General features: G+C 41.9%; 1 protein-coding gene across 3 annotated transcripts in view; it reads left to right on the top strand.

Moving 5' to 3' along the window:
* The window catches only part of ARMC2 (armadillo repeat containing 2), a 137,181-nt gene that overhangs the window by 53,027 nt on the left and 64,783 nt on the right, over positions 1–19,371 (top strand). For all 3 annotated transcript variants that reach the window (XM_045009147.1, XM_045009148.1, XM_045009149.1), the window contains 2 exons: positions 9,033–9,125; positions 18,287–18,462. In XM_045009147.1, the coding sequence (XP_044865082.1) occupies positions 9,033–9,125; positions 18,287–18,462 (269 nt within the window). The remainder of the gene's footprint in view (positions 1–9,032; positions 9,126–18,286; positions 18,463–19,371) is intronic.

The following is a 19,371-nucleotide window of genomic DNA, read 5'->3' on the forward strand; positions in this document are numbered from 1 at the left end:
ATAGTGCTGAAATCGGTATTGCCATTTCGAATTAGGGTTAGTATGGCCGCAATTCGATGGTATTGGCCTCCGGGAACTATCCCACAGTGCACCATTGTGTCTGCTCTGGACAGCAATCTGAACTCAGATGCACTGGCCAGGTAGACTGGAAAAGTCCCGCGAACTTTTGAATTTTATTTCCTGTTTGCCCAGTGTGGAGTGCTGATCAGCACAGGTGACCATGCAATCCGAGAATCAAAAAAGAGCTCCAGCATGGACCGTGCTGGAGATACTGAATCCGATCTCTGTATGGGGAGATGAATCTGTTCTATCAGAACTCCGTTCCAATAGACGAAATGCCAAAACATTTGAAAAAAATCTCCAAGGCTATGATGGACAGAGGCCACAACAGGGACTCAACATAGTGCTGCGTGAAACGTAAGGAGCTGACAAGTGTACCAGAAAGCCAAAGAATGAAATGGACGCTCACGGAGGGAAGGGCGACTGATGACTGTAACTATCCCACAGTTCCTGCACTCTCCGAAAATCATTTGAATTCTTGGCTGTGTTCCTAAAGCCTGAAGGGTCAAAAACATTGTCATTGTCACAGGTGGTTCAGGGTATATGTCGTCGCTCCCCGGCCCCTCCCCCCCCCGAAAGCAAAGGGAAAAAATCCTTTCTTGCCTTTTTTCAATGTCACCATAAGTCTACTGGATGCTGCTGGCAGACGGGGTGCTGCAGCGCTACACAGCAGCATCCCCTTCCCTTCCCTTCCCTTGCGGATGGCAGACGGTACAGTATGACTGATATCTGTCATTGTCGTCCCGTGAGTGCTCCTGGCTGGCCTCAGTGAGGTCGGCTGGGGGCACCTGGGCAAAAATGAGAGTGACTCCTGGTCATTCCCTTCTTTAAGCTTTTTCTAATGGAGATTCAGTCCTGCCTGGAATATTATAGCTGCTGGAGGCTGCCCTCCCCTCCCCTCCCCCCTTTGATCTCTGCTTGCAGAGGCAATAAAGTCAGTGTTGTTTCAAATTCATGCATTCTTTACTACTTCATCACACAAATGGGGGGATAACTGCCACGGTAGCCCAGGAGGGGTGGAGAAGGAGGGAAGCAACGGGTGGGGTTGTTGCAGAGGCACCCCCTAGAATGGCATGCAGCTCATCATTTCTGCAGGGTGTCTGGGGCTCTGACCCAGAGCGGCCATTTGCCTCTCTGGTTCTTTAGTAGACTTGCCTGATATTTTAGGCAGGACTGACTCTCCCTTTAGACAAAATTTAAAGAAGGGAATGACCTGGGGAGTCATTCCCATTTTTGTCCATGCACCCCCGGCCGACCTCACCGAGGCCGGCCAGGAGCACCTATGACAGCAGCAGATGGTACAGTATAACTGGTAACCGTCATTGTCAACTTGCAAAGCAGCAGACGGTACAGTATGGCTGGTAACAGTCTTTGCTAACTTGCAAAAGGCAAGGGGATGCTGCTGTGTAGTGCTGCAGTACCGTGTCTGTTAGCAACATCCTGTAGACATACGGTGACAGTGAAAAAAGGCTGAATGGGCTCCATGGTTGCCGTGCTATGGCGTCTGCCCAGGCAATCCAGGGAAAAGGGCGCGAAATGATTGTCTGCCATTGCTTTCATGGAGGGAGGATTAAGTGATGACATTTACCCACTATCACCCACGACACTGTTTTTGCCCCATCATGCATTGGGATCTCAACCCAGAATTCCAATGGGCGGGGGAAACTGTGGGAACTATGGGATAGCTTTGGGATAACTACCCACAGTGCAATGCTCCGGAAATCGACGCTAACCTCGGTACATGGACGCACACCGCTGAATTAATGTGCTTAGTGTGGCCGTGTACGCTCGACTTTATACAATCTGTTTCCAAAAACCAGTTTCTGTAAAATCAGAATAATCCCGTAGTGTAGACATACCCTGAGTACCTTTTCCAGACCTGAAAAAGAGCTCTGTATAGCTTGAAAGCTTGTCTCTTTCACCAACAGAAGTTGGGCCAATAAAATATATTACCTCACCCACCTTTATCTGTCTAATACTCTGGTATTCACAGATTGGATCACTTTATTCAACAAAGTAATGTCTGAACTTTGTTTTCCAGCTATTTTTTTTAAAGTAAACCCTGCAAGTAATCTTGAACTAGAAATTTATTGAAACTACTGTTTCCTTGGATTCTGTGATTAAAACATTGAGATAAAAAGACCGATTTACAACAGAGTTTGAATAATCTTGCAATAAGAGGAACATGCCACAAGATTTACTAAATATAATGGCCCACATTTCCTGTTGCATCTAGTCTCTGCTTTGCAGAGTGCAGGGAGACTGCTCTACACTATCCCTAAGAGGCTGTCCACCAGGAGAGAATAGCCAGAGCACTTATTGGTGCTCCTCTCCTTGGTGTTCCTCTCCACCCCCTCTCATTCTCTGTGCAAGGGTGATAAGGGAGGAACTCTCTCTATGGACTTGGTCCAAAGCCCACTGAAGTCAATAGAAAGGCTTCCACTGACTTCAGCGGGCTTTGGAACAGTCACTGTACCAGCTAAGGACTTCCCCATGCTGGGGGTGTTCTTAGCTCATGGGATCTGACCAGTCCAACCCTTTTTCATAATGGCCAGAAGATGTGGGACAATCTGATGGAGTCTAGACTGTATGCTTCATGTCTGCAGAGAATTTGGTAGAACTCACTGCACCTTCATGGAGATCATGTTTAGGTTTTGGTTGTCATTATGTACAGTCTACTCTTTGTTTAAGTATGGTCCCCACTACCTTCTCAGTGTTTTTCTCTGGCCAAGAGGATTGGAACTCAGTGACTTATGCCTCTGGTCAATTGACGCTTCTGTAAACCAATTCAGAGTTATTTTTTCCCAAAATTCCCCTAAGAACCAAGTGCCCCACCTTCATACTGCTCATAATTCCTGTCAATTTGGGAAGTGAAAAAACTTAATTCAAAATTCAGTTTCCACTTGTTTGATAGCACTCCTTTGGGCTGTGGCTAGTATTTTACGGATGTTTTATATTAATGGAGGAAAGGAGACAAAATATTATGTTTGAAAATTCTCAGATATTTGAGGTTCACCATTAGCTAAAATAATATACTACAGATCGTTCACCTTGAAACTAGCCAATAAAAAGGTACAAGAAAATTTTCAGGAGCCTTAGCAACATGATTTTTTTTAATCCTCACAAAATCCTCTTCTCTCCTTTAGCAGCCATCCTCTCTGAACCTTTTCCTGTTTCCTGTAGAATAAGCCAACTGCTGCCTTCAAGATGTCGCCATTGCAGCTAGTAATAAGATTTTCAAAAGCGCCTAAAGGATTTAGGAGCACAAATCCCATTGAAAATCAGTGTCACTTGTGTTTCTAAATCCTTGAGGTACTTTTGAAAATATCCACTTCAGTTTTGAGGTACTCCAGAGAGCAACTATGCCACCACCACTAAAGACACACTCCACTTAGCTTAAGTCTCAGTGAGAGAAACATTTATATTGTGTGTTGTAATGTGAAGATATATCTTGATATCAAAAACCTAACATTTGTGTGTCTCACCTGTTTTTTGGATATATACTGTTATAATGGAGGTTGGGTGAAACCTCAATGAAGCCAGTGGGCATTACAGCTGCCTTTCATTCAGGATAAACGTAAGAAGCAGTTAAGTTCATTTTTGGAGTAAAATAGTAAAATGACAGGAGCCAGCACCCAAAATGCAGGCCTCATTGCCAGGCCAGTCAGAAACAGAGCTGTATGGTGGCAGGGATGTCTTCCATCAGTGGCCAGTGCCAGATTATTGAAAGGGAATGAATAGAACAAGTCAATTATCAGGTGAGCCATCCCCTGTTGTCCAGTCCCCAGCTTCTGCCAGTCAGAGGTTTTGGGACACCCAGAGTATGGGATTGCATCACTGACCATAGATCCATCAATGGCTATTAGCCACTATCATCCATGAATGTATCAAATTCTTTTTTGAACCTAGTTATATTTCTAGCCTTCACAATATCCCCCGGCAATAAGTTCCACAGGTTGTGTGCTGTGTGAAGCAGTACTTCCTTGTGTTTGTTTTAAATCTGCTGCCTATTAATTTCATGGGGTGACCCTGGGGTCTTGTGTTATGTGAAGGGGTAAATAACACTCACCTATTCACTTTTTCCGCACTATTCATGATTTTATAGACCTCAATCATATCCCCCACCTCAGTTGTCTCTTCTCCAAGTTGAAGCGTCCCAGTCTTTTTCATCCATCTTTCTATGGAAGCTGTTCATATCCTAATTATTTTTGTTACCTTTCTCTGTACCTTTTCCAATTCTAACGTATCTCTTTTTAAAAGAGGGTGACCAGAACTCCACCTGGTATTCAAGGTGTGGGTGTACCATGGATTTATGTAGTGGTATTATGTGTCATATTATTTACCCCGTTTCTAACATTAACAACATAAAAATGGCCATACTGGGTCAGACCAAAGGTCCATCCAGCCCAGTATCCTGTCTGCCAATGGTGGCCAATGCCAGGTGTCCCAGAGTGAATAAACCTAACAGGTAATGATCAAGTGATATCTCTCCCGCCATCCATCTCCACCCTCTGACAAACAGAGGCTAGGGACACCATTCCTTGCCCATCCTGGCTAATAGCCATTCATGGACTTAACCTCCATGAATTTATCTAGTTCTCTTTTAAACCCTGTTATAGTCCTAGCCTTCACAACCTCCTCAGGCAAGGAGTTCCACAGATTGACTGGGCACTGTGTGAAGAAGAACTTCCTTTTATTTGTTTTAAACAAATAATTTCATTTGGTGGCCCCTAGTTCTTATATTATGGGAACAAGTAAATAGCTTTTCCTTATTCACTTTCTCCACATCACTCATGATTTTATATACCTCTATCATATCCCCCCTTAGTCTCCTCTTTTACAAGCTGAAAAGTCCTAGCCTCTTTAATCTCTCCTCATATGAGACCTGTTGCAAACCCCTAATCATTTTAGTTGCCCTTCTCTGAACCTTTTCTAATGCCAGTATATCTTTTTTGAGATGAGGAGACCACATCTGTACACAGTATTCAAGATGTGGGCGTACCATTAATTTATATAAGGGCAATAAGATATTCTCTGTCTTATTCTCTATCCCTTTTTGAATGATTCCTAGCATCCTGTTTTCTTTTTTGACTGCCGCTGCACACTGGTGGAGGTCTTCTGAGAACTATCCATGATGACTCCAAGATCTCTTTCCTGATTAGTTGTATTTAATATAGACCCTATCATATTGTATGTATAGTTTTCTAATGTGCATTACTTTACATTTATCCACGTTACATTTCATTTGCCATTTTGTTGCCCAATCACTTAGTTTTGTGAGATCTTTTTGAAGTTCTTCACAGTCTGCTTTGGTCTAAACTAACTTGAGCAGTTTAGTATCATCTGCAAACTTTGCCACCCCACTGTTTACCCCTTTCTCCAGATCAGTTATGAATAAGTTGAATAGGACTGGTCCTAGGACTGACCCTTGGGGAACACCACTAGTTACCCCTCACCATTCTGAAAATTTACCATTTACTCCTACCCTTTGTTCCCTGTCTTTTAACCAGTTCTCAATCCATGACAACTTAATTTACGTAAGAGCCTTTGGTGAGGGACCTTGTCACAGGCTTTCTGGAAATCTAAGTATACTATGTCCACTGCATCCCCCTTGTCTACATGTTTGTTGAACCCTTCAAAGAACTCTAATAGATTAGTAAAACATGATTTCCCTTTACAGAAACCATGTTGACTTTTGCCCAACAATTTATGTTCTTCTATGTGTCTGACAATTTTATTCTTTATTATTGTTTCAGCTAATTTGCCCGGTACCAACATTAGACTTACTGGTCTGTAATTGCCGGGATCACCCCTAGAGCCCTTTTTAAATATTGGCGTTACATTAGCTATCTTCCAGTCATTGGGTACAGAAGCCGATTTAAAGGACAGGTTACAAACCATAGTTAATAGTTCTGCATTTTCACATTTGTGTTCTTTCAGAACTCTTGGGTGAATGCCATCTGGTCCCGGTGACTTGTTACTATTTATCAATTAATTCCAAAACCACCTCTAGTGACACTTCAATCTGTGACAATTCCTCTGATTTGTCACCTACAAAGGATGGCTCAGGTTTGGGAATCTCCCTAATATCCTCAGCCGTGAAGACTGAAGCAAAGAATTCATTTAGTTTCTCTGGAATGACTTTATCATCTTTAAGTGCTCCTTTTGTATCTCGATCGTCCAGGGGTCCCACTGGTTGTTTAGCTTCCTGCTTCTGATGTACTCAAAAAACATTTTATTACTTTTTGAGTTTTTGGCTAGCTGTTCTTCAAACTCCTTTTTTGGCTTTTCTTATTACATTTTTTACACTTAATTTGGCAGTGTTTATGCTCCTTTCTATTTACCTCACTAGGATTTGACTTCCACTTTTTGAAAGATGCCTTTTTATCTCTCACTGCTTCTTTTACATGGTTGTTAAGCCACGGTGGCTCTTCTTTCGTTCCTTTACTGTTTTTTTTAATTTGGGTATACATTCAAGTTGGGCCTCTATTATAGTGTCTTTGAAAAGTGTCCATGCAGCTTGCAGGGATTTTGCTCTAGTCACTGTACCTTCTAATTTCTATTTAACTAACCTCATTTTTGCATAGTTCCCCTTTCTGAAATTAAATGGCACAGTGTTGGGCTGTTGAGGTTTTCTTCCCATCACAGGAATGTTAAATGTTATGATATTATGGTCACTATTTCCAAGCAGTCCTGTTATAGTTGCCTCTTGGATCAGATCCTGCGCTCCACTCAGGACTAAATCGAGAATTGCCTCTCCCCTTGTGAGTTCCTGTACCAGCTTCTCCAAGAAGCAGTCATTTAAAGTATCAAGAAATTTTGTCTCTGCATTTCATCCTGATGTTCTCAGTCAATATGGGGATAATTGAGATCCCCCGCTAATAATAATAATAAATAATAATAATTGGAGATATACCAATCTCCTAGAACTGGAAGGGACCTTGAAAGGTCATCGAGTCCAGCCTCCTGCCTTCACTAGCAGGACCAATTTTTTGCCCTAGATCCCTAAGTGGCCCCCTCAAGGATTGAACTCACAACCCTGGGTTTAGCAGGCCAATGCTCAAACCACTGAGCTATCCCTCCTCCCAAGAACGCTATTATTGAGTTCTTTATTTTGATAGACTCTCTAATCTTCCTTAGTATTTCATCGTCAGTATCACTGTCCTGGTCAGGTGGTGGATAATAGATCCCTACTGTTATATTCTTATTAGAGCATGAAATTACTATCCATAGAGATTATATGAAACGTGGATTCATTTAAGTTTTCTAGTTCATTTGATTCTACATTTTCTTTCACATATAGTGTTACCACACCACCTCCCCTCCCCTCCCCCCCGCACAACCTGTTCTGTCATTCTGATATATTTTTGTACCCTGGAATGATTGTGTCCCATTGATTATCCCTACTCCACCATGTTTCTGTGATGCCTATTATATCAATATCCTCCTTTAACACGAGGCACTCTAGTTCACCCATCTTATTAGACTTCTAGCATTTGTGTACAAGCAGTTTAAAAACTTGTCACTGTTTATTTGTCTGCCCTTTTCTGATGTGTCAGATTCTTTTTTATGTGAATGTTTCTTATCTGATCTGGCCTAACTGACTAACGTTCTGTTAGTTTTTTGACTGCTGCTGCATGTTGAGCAGATATTTTCAGAGAACTAGCTATGATGACTCACAACTCAAGAAAGATCTTGAACAGTTAATTTAGATCCCATCATTTTGAATGCACGGTTGGGATTTTGTTTTCTAATGTATATTAGTTTGCACTTATCAAAATTGAATTTTACCTGCCATTTTGTTGCCCTGTTACCCAGTTTTTTTACAGTTTTACAAGTTACAAAACTCTCTACACATCACTGAAATCCAACCCACCAGTTTGTCCCAGTTGTTCTGTACCTTCCTTATCTTTCTTTTGGATACTAGTAGTCTCCACATACTAGTCTGAAGGTACCTCCCCAGTTTGTACTAGGGCAAAACATTAATGTATTTTGCCTTTGACAAGTTTCTTATTTTCCAAGTCCAAAGCTGACTTCAGTTTTGTTGACATGGGTGAACAGAATTGTTGGGAGAGCATAATACATTCAGTTAACATAACTTCCCACCACTTGTGTGTGTGTGTGTGTGTGTGTATGTGTGTATATGTGTGTGTGTGTGTGTGTGTATATATACTCTATTAATATCTTGCAATTATTACCTGTTAAAGTGGTGTATACGATGCCTAACATATATATATTGGCTAACATTTGTAAATAATGATTGCCTCAAAGAATATACATTATTCTCATAAATTTTTTCTAACAACCTATGACATAGCAAATATTGTCTAACTGCTTGGGTCAAAAGTGATAACACTACCAAACTCTCTCTCTTGAGCATTCTGATCAGCTGGCTATAATTAACACTGTACAGATCATGTGAAGGCATATTATTCCTAGTCCAGGTTATTCTGTTAGATTTTGGATGGAGGGTGTAAAGAGTGGGATTTCTGAGTTGAGGAAAATGGTCCTTCCTTCATTCGTACTTCAACCTTATATCCCTGTAATCAAAGAAGACACGTGGCCACTATTATAATAATGCTATAATAAGTTATTTGCCACAATTTTGCAAATTTAGTCAATAGATTCATAGATCTTAAGGCCAGAAGGAACCATTATGATAATACTGTTTGACTTGTATAACACAGGCCATAGAATTTCACCAGTGCTGCTTTATCAAGGCTTGATCTTGATCCTTGGCTTCTGATTGAACTAGCATACCTTTTAGAAGGGCATCCAATCTGATTTCTGTTTGAAGGGTTTATTTTTGAGAAAGTTTAAATTAAAAAAATTGGGATTGGGGGACAAATCAGAAGTTAGCAAATTGCAACGTTTTCAGTTAACCTGGTGCATAAAATACTTGTAAAAGTTTATTTGTGTTGCAGTTAAAACCTCCACCTAATATATGATTATGTTTTAAATGTACTTTGAAGGCTCAGAGAATGACTCAAGAGTAAATGAAACAGAAGAGGAAGAAAACTACTGGAATGTAAAGGTTGTACCAATTGTATATGAATTAGAGAATGGTAGGTAATATTTCTTGGCTATTTCAGTAATAGTGAATACACATTTTACAGAGCAAATTGAATATGGCGAGGAAGGCTTAATTTTAAATTTCCTCACTCATGACTCACATGCAAGTCAACCCACTTAAAGTTGCTTTTATACAAAATTGTTGTTAATTTCTTTCCTTAATGGAATTTTAAAATTCCATTATCTCAGTCGGAGTATATGAAGACACCCTTGTTATCTTTCACAGGCAGGTTAGACGTGTGTATAATGTTAAAATGCCTTATTTTGTGCTGCATTTACACTTGGGCAACCTTGTGTGTAAAATACTGTAAAATCAGAATATTGTTTTACACAAACTTTGCACACGTGTAAATAATTACATGTGTGCAAGGAAGGCAATGGAGAAAATGGCTCAAAATGCTTAATCATTTAGGACAGTGGTTCTCAGATTATTTTTTCTGCAGACCACTTGAAAATTGCTGAGGGTTGCAGCGGACCACTTAATGATCTTTCCAAATGTTGTTTGTACTGTTAGCTAACTATTGTAAAGCGCTTTGGATAAAAGCACTATATATTAAAAAAAAAATCTAGGTAATAATTAACATTGTTTTTGTTCTACAAATAAAAGCGCACAACTCATATTTTAATATCAGTAGTCTGGCCTTTCTAATGCGATGGATGTGCCCTCTCTCCCCTGCTGCAGCAGCCCATGAACTGGGTCTGGGAAGGAGGGGGGTCTCTCCCTCTCTCTCCCCCACTGCAGCAGTCCCTGAGCTAGGGCTGGGAGGAAAGGGGGTCTCTCCCCCCGCAGCTTTAACATCTGCTGCGTAAAGGCTGGTACCAGTTTCTTACCCCTGCCTCTTTCTCTGGCTGCTGCAGCCCTGCATGTTCCAAATTCCCCCCAACCCCTCTTCTCACCCCACCTACCCCGTATTCCGCACAAGTCCACCACTTCACCTTACATGTGCATCTTCTTCAGGGTCCAGGCACCTAATTAGTGGAGCCATGCCTGTGCCTCCACTAATTAGATGGGTGGCCCTTCATTCTCTCATGTGTGGCAGCCCAGGTGCACACCTTAGAGGGAACTATCCTCAGACCACAGTTTGAGAACCTCTGATTTAGGAGTAAAGGATACACTCTGCCTGTACCAGAAAATCCCTAAAAGTATGTGTGGTAGTAAGGGGGGACTGTGTGTGCCTGAACTGTAGCTCCGCCTCCCCCCCTCCTGAGACTCTGACCCCGCACTACCCCTTCTCCCTGAGGCTCTGGCCCCCACTGCTCCTTCTCCCCAAGCCTCCACCCTCGTACTATCCCTTCCCCTGGGGTCCTGATCCCCTGCCACCTCTTCCCCCCAAGACCCCGCCCTTTGCTTGCTCCTCTCCACCCCTCCCCCGATGCTCACCCTTACGCCTGGTAAAAAGTGGGGGGGGCATGACTCCCGGCCCCACCTGTCCCAGTGCCCTTGGACTTTATGTCACTTTCATCAGCTGATTTAAGGAAGAGCACTGGGCAGAAAGCTTGAAACTGCCACCTATTCCATCTCTAAGTTTAAATTAAGGTAGCCTAATGGAAGCCAGCTAGTTAGAGGGTTTGGAGAGTGGGATGGTTTTGAAGAAGCAGCTTCTCCTTTTTCAGAGCATAGAGATGGAGTGGATCTTACACTTGCATATATTAGAACAAGAACATATTTTTAATTTTTTAAATAGTCTATTTTCTCCTTTTTAAAAATCTGTCTCTGCTCCTTTCCCACCAATTGATAGATGAATACAGTACTATGAAGCACTCAGTAACAATTTTCTGTTTCTTTAATGTTCTTGTTGATTAAAGCTAGAATGGCAGTCATCCTCTCTTTTAGCTCCATGCTATACTTCCTTTATTTGGGCCTTCACTGCACAGTTACAGTATTTATTTCTAAGTCAGTTCAGGAATTCCATAATTTAAATGAGTGGATCTGTTAGTAATGCAATATTTGTTTGTATACAACCATATAGAGTAGAACCTCAGAGTTACGAACACCCGAGTTACAAACTGACCAGTCAACCACACATCTCATTTGGAACCAGAAGTATGCATTCAGGCAGCAGCAGAGACAATGGCAAAAAAGAAAAAAGAGGAAAAAAAAAAAAGCAAATACAGTACAGCGTTAAACATAAACTACTATAAAATAAAGGGAAAGCAGCATTTTTCTTCTGTATAGTAAAGTTTCAAAGCTGTATTAAGTCAATGTTCATTTGTAAACTTTAGAAAGAACAATCATAACATTTTGTTCAGAGTTATGAACAACTTCCATTCCTGTGGTGTTCGTAACTCTGAGATTCTACTGTACTTCAAATTATTTTGGCTAATCGCTTATGAATTTACTTAAGTCATATGGTTGGCTCTGCATATTAATATAAGAAAGACTTTTTCCCCCTTTCAAAATACATGTACAAGACTGACAATCTGAGCTTGAAAAAATGCTGAGCTTGATTGTTATACTCCCTTCAGATGATTGTTACGAGACAAAAAAGTACTTCTCTATTCACTAATTTAGCCATTTTGCCTGCCCCGACTACTCCAGGTATTTTGTTTCTCTCAGTTCCCCAACATGCAGATGGAATGCAGCTGTTCATGAGCTATCATTACTTCTCAATGCAACTACTGCTCCATTGACTGGTGTAGAGATGGGGTTAGAATCGTGATCTTGCATTCTCTTGTGTCATCTGTGGAATAGAAGTAGAATAATCATTGAGCTTCATTGAATGCAGTGATTGCAATTTTGACTGATCCTTCTAGAGAGTGCACAGCAGACCCGCCAATGCGGGGCGCAAAGAGGGCAATTTCTCAGGGGCCTGGGCGATTTAAAAGGCCCCGGGGGCTCCTGGCCCTGCCGCCAGCAGCACAGCAGAGCTAAGGCAGGCTTCCTGCCCGCCCTCACTCCGCGCTGCTCCCAGAAGCAGCTGGAACGGCCCTACGGCCCCAGGGTGGGAGAGGGGACTCTGCAGCTCCTGTTGGCCGGGAACTGAGGCCAATGGGAACTGCAGGAGCAGCGCCTGCGGGCAGCGGTGCATGGTCATCCTCTGAACCCCCTGGGGAGAGCGGTGTGCCGGGGGAGAAGTGTGTGTGTGTGTGTGTGTGTGTGTGTGTGTGTGGCAGGAGGAGAGAGGAAATGAGGAGGAGTGTGAGTAGGGAAGTATGGGGGTGGAAAGAAGAGAGAAATTGTGGGAGAGGGGTGCATAGTGGAATGTGGGCAGTAGGACCTGGGGGAAACTGACTAGTACCCTCTGGTCATTTTATGCTGCTTCTGATTTGGGTAAATTAGCCAGAATGTACTGCTGAATCTAGCCCAAAAAGTCAAAATTACATATAATATGTAAAATATAAAGATTGATACTACATAGCTTGAAATCATTAGAGATATCATGTAGTAACATTATTTTGGGTTTCTTGTTTATTGTTCATGTATGAATTTTTTAATATATTTATTTTTAAAAGGAAATTCCTGTATAAAAACTCTAGACTCATAGACGTTAAGGTCAGAAGGGACCATTATGATCATCTAGTTTGACCTCCTGCACAATGCAGGCCACAGAATCTCACCCATCCACTTCTATAACAAACCCCTAACCTATGTCTGAGTCATGAATAACTGGAGAAGGATTGAAGTACATATTGGTAATATAATCTTAAAAGAAATCCAAACGTATTAAGATATGGAAATGCACAGTTAATGCACCTTTAACTCTAAACTCTAATAATGACTCCAGCCTGTGGTGACACCATCGGGGAAGAAAATCTAATGTGCCTTTAAAAATCAATTTAATCGAATTAGGGACTACAAATACTATTATACTCTAATCATCATTGTATGGGTACTTCATAATGTTACTATAAGGTGGATTTAATGTTGTTTGGGTACATCATCTATGCATTTCCATACCTTAACGTGGTTTGACTTCTTTTAAAAAAATCCTTTGGAAGTTCTGTGTTTTGTGATATTTGTTTTGGGGATAATTCATGTAATATAGTTATACATTTAACAAATTACTGATATGTACTCTCAATTTTAACTGTTATAAAAACGTTTTTGCCTTGGAATTCGTGTGTGCGCGCACACGGGTGCGCGCACGCCCCCTCCCCCACTCCTACAAGGAGTAGGTAATATGCAATGTATTTCATCAATAGGTATAAGATGGTGTATAGATTAGAAAGCATATTTAAATTTGACGTTTTCACATCACATATATCATGACCTTGCTTTTTCTGCTGTGGACAAGTTAGCATACTAGCTGTAAATCTTTGCAATGGAAAAAGTACTCTAGTTCTCCACTTATGTGAAATGAATTGGTAGCTTCAATCCAGTTCTCAGTGAACAGCTATCCACAGCATAGATACTACAACCACAATTGGCCATAATTGTCCCAAGAGAGATGCCAGAGATGCAATCATCACATGATATAGACAAAAACTATCACACCATCTAGAGGAATAATCCTTCCAGTTCAAGTTTGAAGCTTATTGATGAGGCAGTGTGGGGAAACCTTCACTGACGCTGCCAGAGCTGTACCTATTTTGTGGATAAATAAAGCATTTTATTCTCCGTTGCGGTCAGTCTAGAACCTCTCATGAATGCTAAATTCACCATAATAAAATACATAAATTAAGGTCCTAGTTCAGAGGTGGCAAACTACAGCCCGCGGGACCCTCCTGCCCTGAGCTCCTGGCCTGGGAGGCAAGCCCCCGGCCCCTCCCCTGCTGTTCACCCTCCCCTGTAACCTCAGCATGCCGTGGGTGCAATGCTCTGGGCAGAGCAGCTGCAGAGCCCGGCCTGACCCAGTGCACTGTGGTGTGGCTGGCTCCAGCCGGGTGGAGCAGCTGTAGTGCCGCCAGCCACAGGTGCTCCAGGCAGCACAGTAAGGGGGCGGAACAGGGGGAGTTGGATAGAGGGCAGGGGAGTTTGGGGTATGGATAGGGGTTGGGGCGGTCAGAGGGCAGGGAACAGGGGCGTTGAATGGGGTCAGGGGTCTTGGGGGGGGAGTCAGGAAGGAGAGGCAGATGGTTGGATGGGGCAGAGGAGGGCAGTCAGGGGCAGGAGTTCTGGGGGCAGTCGGGACAGGGAGCAGGGGGGGTTGGATAGAGGGCAGGGGAGTTCGGAGTGGTGGTCAGGAGGCAGGGGTATGGATAGGAGTCAGGGCGGTCAGAGGGCGGGGAATGGAGGGGTTGAATGGGTGCCGGAATCCCAGGAGGCAGTCAGGAAGGGGGGGGTTGGATGGGGTGGCGGGGGGCAGTTGGGGTGGGGGTTCCGGGGGCAGTCAAGGGACAGGGATCAGGTGGATGGGGCAGGGGTCCCGGGGGGAGAGGGGGCATCAGGGAACAGGCGGGGTTGTATGTGGCAGGAGTCCTGGGGGGGCTTTCGGGGCAGGGGGGGAGGGATGGGGGCAGGGGCCAGGCCATGCCTGGCTGTTTGGGGAGGCACAGCCTCCCTTAACCATCCCTCCATACAATTTCCAAAACCCGATGCGGCCCTCAGGCCAAAAAGTTTCCCCGACCCTGTCCTCATTTGTATGGTTTGATTACACTGGTCTACAATTTTTGAGAAGTCGTCTGCTTCAGAGATAAAATGTGCTATTTATTATGTATTTTGATGTGCTGAATTCAAATATGACAATTAAAACATCCGATTGGCTACTGTTTCTAAGACATTTAAGTTTTTACATTTTATGTCTATGTATATTGTGTAGATAGTAGAGTTTTAATCATAAATTGTAAACCTAGGTCTTTTCATGTGTTTATGGTTGCTTTACATGATAATATTTCACCTGTCCTGTTTATGTAACACTTTAAAAATCAGCAAAAGGGTTATATAAATAAAATTTATTATGAAACAAAAGGCAAAAAACTATTATGTACATAGTTTAGTCCTATTCAGTGACTACTCGGCACGTCTTGGCTTGTCTCTTGTATTCATTAAATGGAGCATCTCTTGTCACTGTCCAGCAATAGTCTGCAAGCATTGATGGGCTCCATTTGCCCTGATAGCGTTTCTCCATTGTCCTGGTGAAATCGCTCGCCGTGCTTGTCGCTCACTGCTCCGCAGTTCGGTGGAAAAAAATCTAGATGAGAGTGCAAAAAATGTATCTTTAGTGACATGTTGCAACCAAGGCTTCTGTATGCCTTGAGGAGGTTTTCCATCAACAACCTGTAGTTGTCTGCCTTGTTGTTCCGAGAAAATTTATTGCCACTAACTGGAAGGCTTTCCATGCCGTCTTTTCCTTGCCACGCAGTGCATGGTCAAATGCATCATCTCGAAGAAGTTCACGAATCTGAGGATCAACAAAGACACCTTCCTTTATCTTAGCTTCACTTAACCTTGGAAATTTTCCACGGAGGTACTTGAAAGCTGCTTGTGTTTTGTCAATGGCCTTGACAAAGTTCTTCATCAGACCCAGCTTGATGTGTAAGGGTGGTAACAAAATCTTCCTTGATTCAACAAGTGGTGGATGCTGAACACTTTTCCTCCCAGGGCCAATGACTGTCGGAGTGGCCAATCTTTCTTGATGTAGTGGGAATCTCTTGCACGACTATCCCATTCGCAGAGAAAACAGCAGTACTTTCTGTATCCAGTCTGCAGACCAAGCAAGAGAGCAACAACCTTCAAATCGCCACAAAGCTGCCACTGATGTTGGTCATAGTTTATGCACCTCAAAAGTTGTTTCATGTTGTCATAGGTTTCCTTCATATGGACTGCATGACCAACTGGAATTGATGGCAAAACATTGCCATTATGCAGTAAAACAGCTTTAAGACTCGTCTTCGATGAATCAATGAACAGTCTCCACTCATCTGGATCGTGAACGATGTTGAGGGCTGCCATCACACTATCGATGTTGTTGCAGGCTACAAGATCCCCTTCCATGAAGAAGAATGGGACAAGATCCTTTTGACGGTCACGGAACATGGAAACCCTAACATCACCTGCCAGGAGAGTCTACTGCTGTAGTCTGGAGCCCAACAGCTCTGCCTTACTCTTGGGTAGTTCCAAATCCCTGACAAGGTCATTCAGTTCACCTTGTGTTATGAGGTGTGGTTCAGAGGAGGAGGATATGAGAAAATGTGGGTCCTGTGACATTGATGGTTCAGGACCAGAAGTTCATCCTCTTCCTCTTCCTCGTCTGACTCAAGTGAGAAGGATTCTGGTGCATCAGGAACCGGCAGTCCTTCTCCGTGGGGTACTGGGCGTATAGCTGATGGAATGTTTGGATAATGCACAGTCCACTTTTTCTTCTTTGACACACCTTTCCCAACTGGAGGCACCATGCAGAAATAACAATTGCTGGTATGATCTGTTGGCTCTCTCCAAATCATTGGCACTGCAAAAGGCATAGATTTCCTTTTCCTGTTCAACCACTGGCGAAGATTTGTTGCACAAGTGTTGCAGCATATGTGTGGGGCCCACCTCTTATCCTGATCTCCAATTTTCCAGCCAAAATAAAGGTGATAAGCTTTCTTAACCATAGTGGTTATACTGCGCTTTTGAGATGCAAAAGTCACTTCACCACAAACATAGCAGAAGTTATCTGCACTGTTCACACAAGTACGAGGCATCTCTGCTCACTTTGACTAAACAGAAATGTGTCCCTTTGCAAAATCAAACACTGACAAATAAGAGAGCACGACACTGTATGATTTCTAGAGCTGATGTAGGGCAATTTGTTCAGCAGAGTGATGTAAGCTTCGTTATGATTGCATCATTCATGACTTCTAGGAATAACATGATGCAATTCATATCATGTATGACGCAATACCAGCTTCAGATTGCATCTTTCATTGTTTTACCTAAAAAGCAAGTACTGTCCAAACCCAGTCATAGATTTATTCATAGATCCAGTCAAAGATGTATTTTAGTCATTTCTGGTTTAAATTGAGATCCCTTCCCTTTATAACTCACTTATCCTCCGCTATTCCCAAGTCAAGGGTCGTATATACTGACCCAATAGCATATTTTGAAAACTAGAGCCAATCAACAATTTTAAGCATCATTTTCGTTCTCAGTGACCCAGAATTAGTAAAGTTTGACTACATTTATTTCAGAAGCATTTTGGCTGTAGAGCAGTGTATATTTTTAAAAGTTCTTTAGCAGTTGAAATTAAAAAAGAGTACCTTTTTATCCTTTAAAAATATTGTAAAACATCTACCCAGCCAGCCCATTTTCATAGGGAAATTTGGTAAGCCTCAGAAGTTAAGATGAGTTTTTCCTTCTAATTTGATATTGATTTTTATTTGTTTGAGCTAACTACTTTAACCACCGGTGTATTACTCTGCCTCTACTGAGAAATGCAACCTGTGCAAATACATGTGAATAATGGCAGTACTGTATTTCTAGTATGCTTATGATATACTTTAAATACTAAATGGATGTAACCTTAAGGGGGAAAAATCCAATATTTAAACAGAAAATTACTGTTTAGAAGATAGACATGCAAATTATTTTTTCCTAATGTAGATTATATGTGAGTGATTGGGTTGTGGTAGGGATGGAGATTTTCTGGTAGTTTCATGCAGGTTTTGTTTTTGTTGTGTTGTTTCTAAATAATGTCAGAGGCACTCAGATTAGCAGATGGGATGCCTGTTTAAACATCCATTTGCATTCATCTTGAACCTCTACGGTGTGTGTAAGAACTCTGAAAACTTGTATATAAATCTATTTTTGAAACCCATACAACAACAAGCATATGACTGCCCGTGGGTTGGATTTATAGACACAATAACTTTCTTCAGTTCTCAGTTCCTTTTTGCCTGTAGCATTTGGCTGACTCTTTTTAATGAATTCTTCCAGCTTCACCACAGGTTAAGTGTTCTTAGTTGATATGTCGTCAATCTAATTAACAAGTTAAAAAAAGTTTCATTTGAGATTTATCCTCAAATGTTTTGATTTGTCTTGTTGCTGTTGGCTCTATGAATCACTTGGCTTAAAAGGAGCTATTGTTTTTAAAAGAGTAACAAAAAATGATTTGATGTATGAAAAATGCTTGTAAATCCTTGTATTAAAGTATCAGAATACTACAAAATTGATTGGGTACCTTATTTTGTGTGGTATTTTGCAAACATTTCTCTTTTTGGTGTTCTGTCTGTATCTGTTGATTGAATGGATGGCCTTGATAATTAACTTTATTTTCCTCTCTATCCCTACAAACAGAAGACAATATAGAAAACCTCTGTCGTGCCTGCACCAGTCTCCATCAAGCCTTGGAAGAAGGAAATATGTTTGGAAAGAGATTTAAAAGAAGAAGTGCGCTTCTGAAGATATTATATAAACTAGTTGACATTGGTTCAGACCCACTTGGCCTAAAACTGGCAAGAATGATTCTGGCTGTAAGTCTTTTCTTAAACTATTTAGTGATATGAAAGAGTGCAATGATTCACATATACTGTATGTGCCATTGAAAACTTTGATCTAATTTAGTGTTCCATACTTTAAGGATGTATCTACTTTTGTGTGATTTGAAGCTTGTATAGACATATCTGAGCTAGATGGAATCTAGCTAGGTTGGGCATCACAGCAGTAAAGTTACAGCAGCATGGGCTTCAGTATGGGCTAGCCAGCAGAGTAATTATCCAGGGTTTTGTGTGGGATTGTACAGCCTGCGCTGCCTGAATGTCACTGCTCCAGTGCCTGAGCTAGCTTACATGTGTCTGCATGAGCTGGACTTGCACCCTGTGATTGCAGGATAGAGAGATCTGTAATGTTTTGATCTGCTAAGAATCAGAAGACTAAACAGTGGAAATTAAGTTCAGTTTTATAATACTTTGTACTTAAATAAAGCAACTTTATCTGAGGATATCAAAGCACCTTTATTAATGGTGGGTAAGTATAACCCCCCATACGGGGAAAGTGAGATTAAGTTACTTCCAGGCCAGATCAGAAAGTCAGTGACTGAGCTAGGAATAATACCCATCTATTCTGACTCATTATTTTATTTTATTATTTATTATTTAATTGAATTACCGTAGCATCTAGAGGCCCCAACTCAGATGCGGACCCCATTGTGCTAAGACCAGTATATGTATTTAGTAAGAGATGGTCTCTGCCCTGGAGAGCTTGCAATCTAAACAGATGAGACAAATAAGAGAGGGAGAATGGAAATATTATCATCCCCATTATACTGGTAGGGAATGGAGAGACAGAGATTGTGATTTGTCCAGGGTCACACAAGAAATCTGACAGAACTAGGCATTGATTCTTGGAATCCCAGGTTAGTGTCTTAAAGCACAAGATCATCC

The sequence above is a fragment of the Mauremys mutica genome, chromosome 3 (genome assembly GCF_020497125.1).
Source record: "Mauremys mutica isolate MM-2020 ecotype Southern chromosome 3, ASM2049712v1, whole genome shotgun sequence".
NCBI lineage: Eukaryota > Metazoa > Chordata > Testudines > Geoemydidae > Mauremys > Mauremys mutica.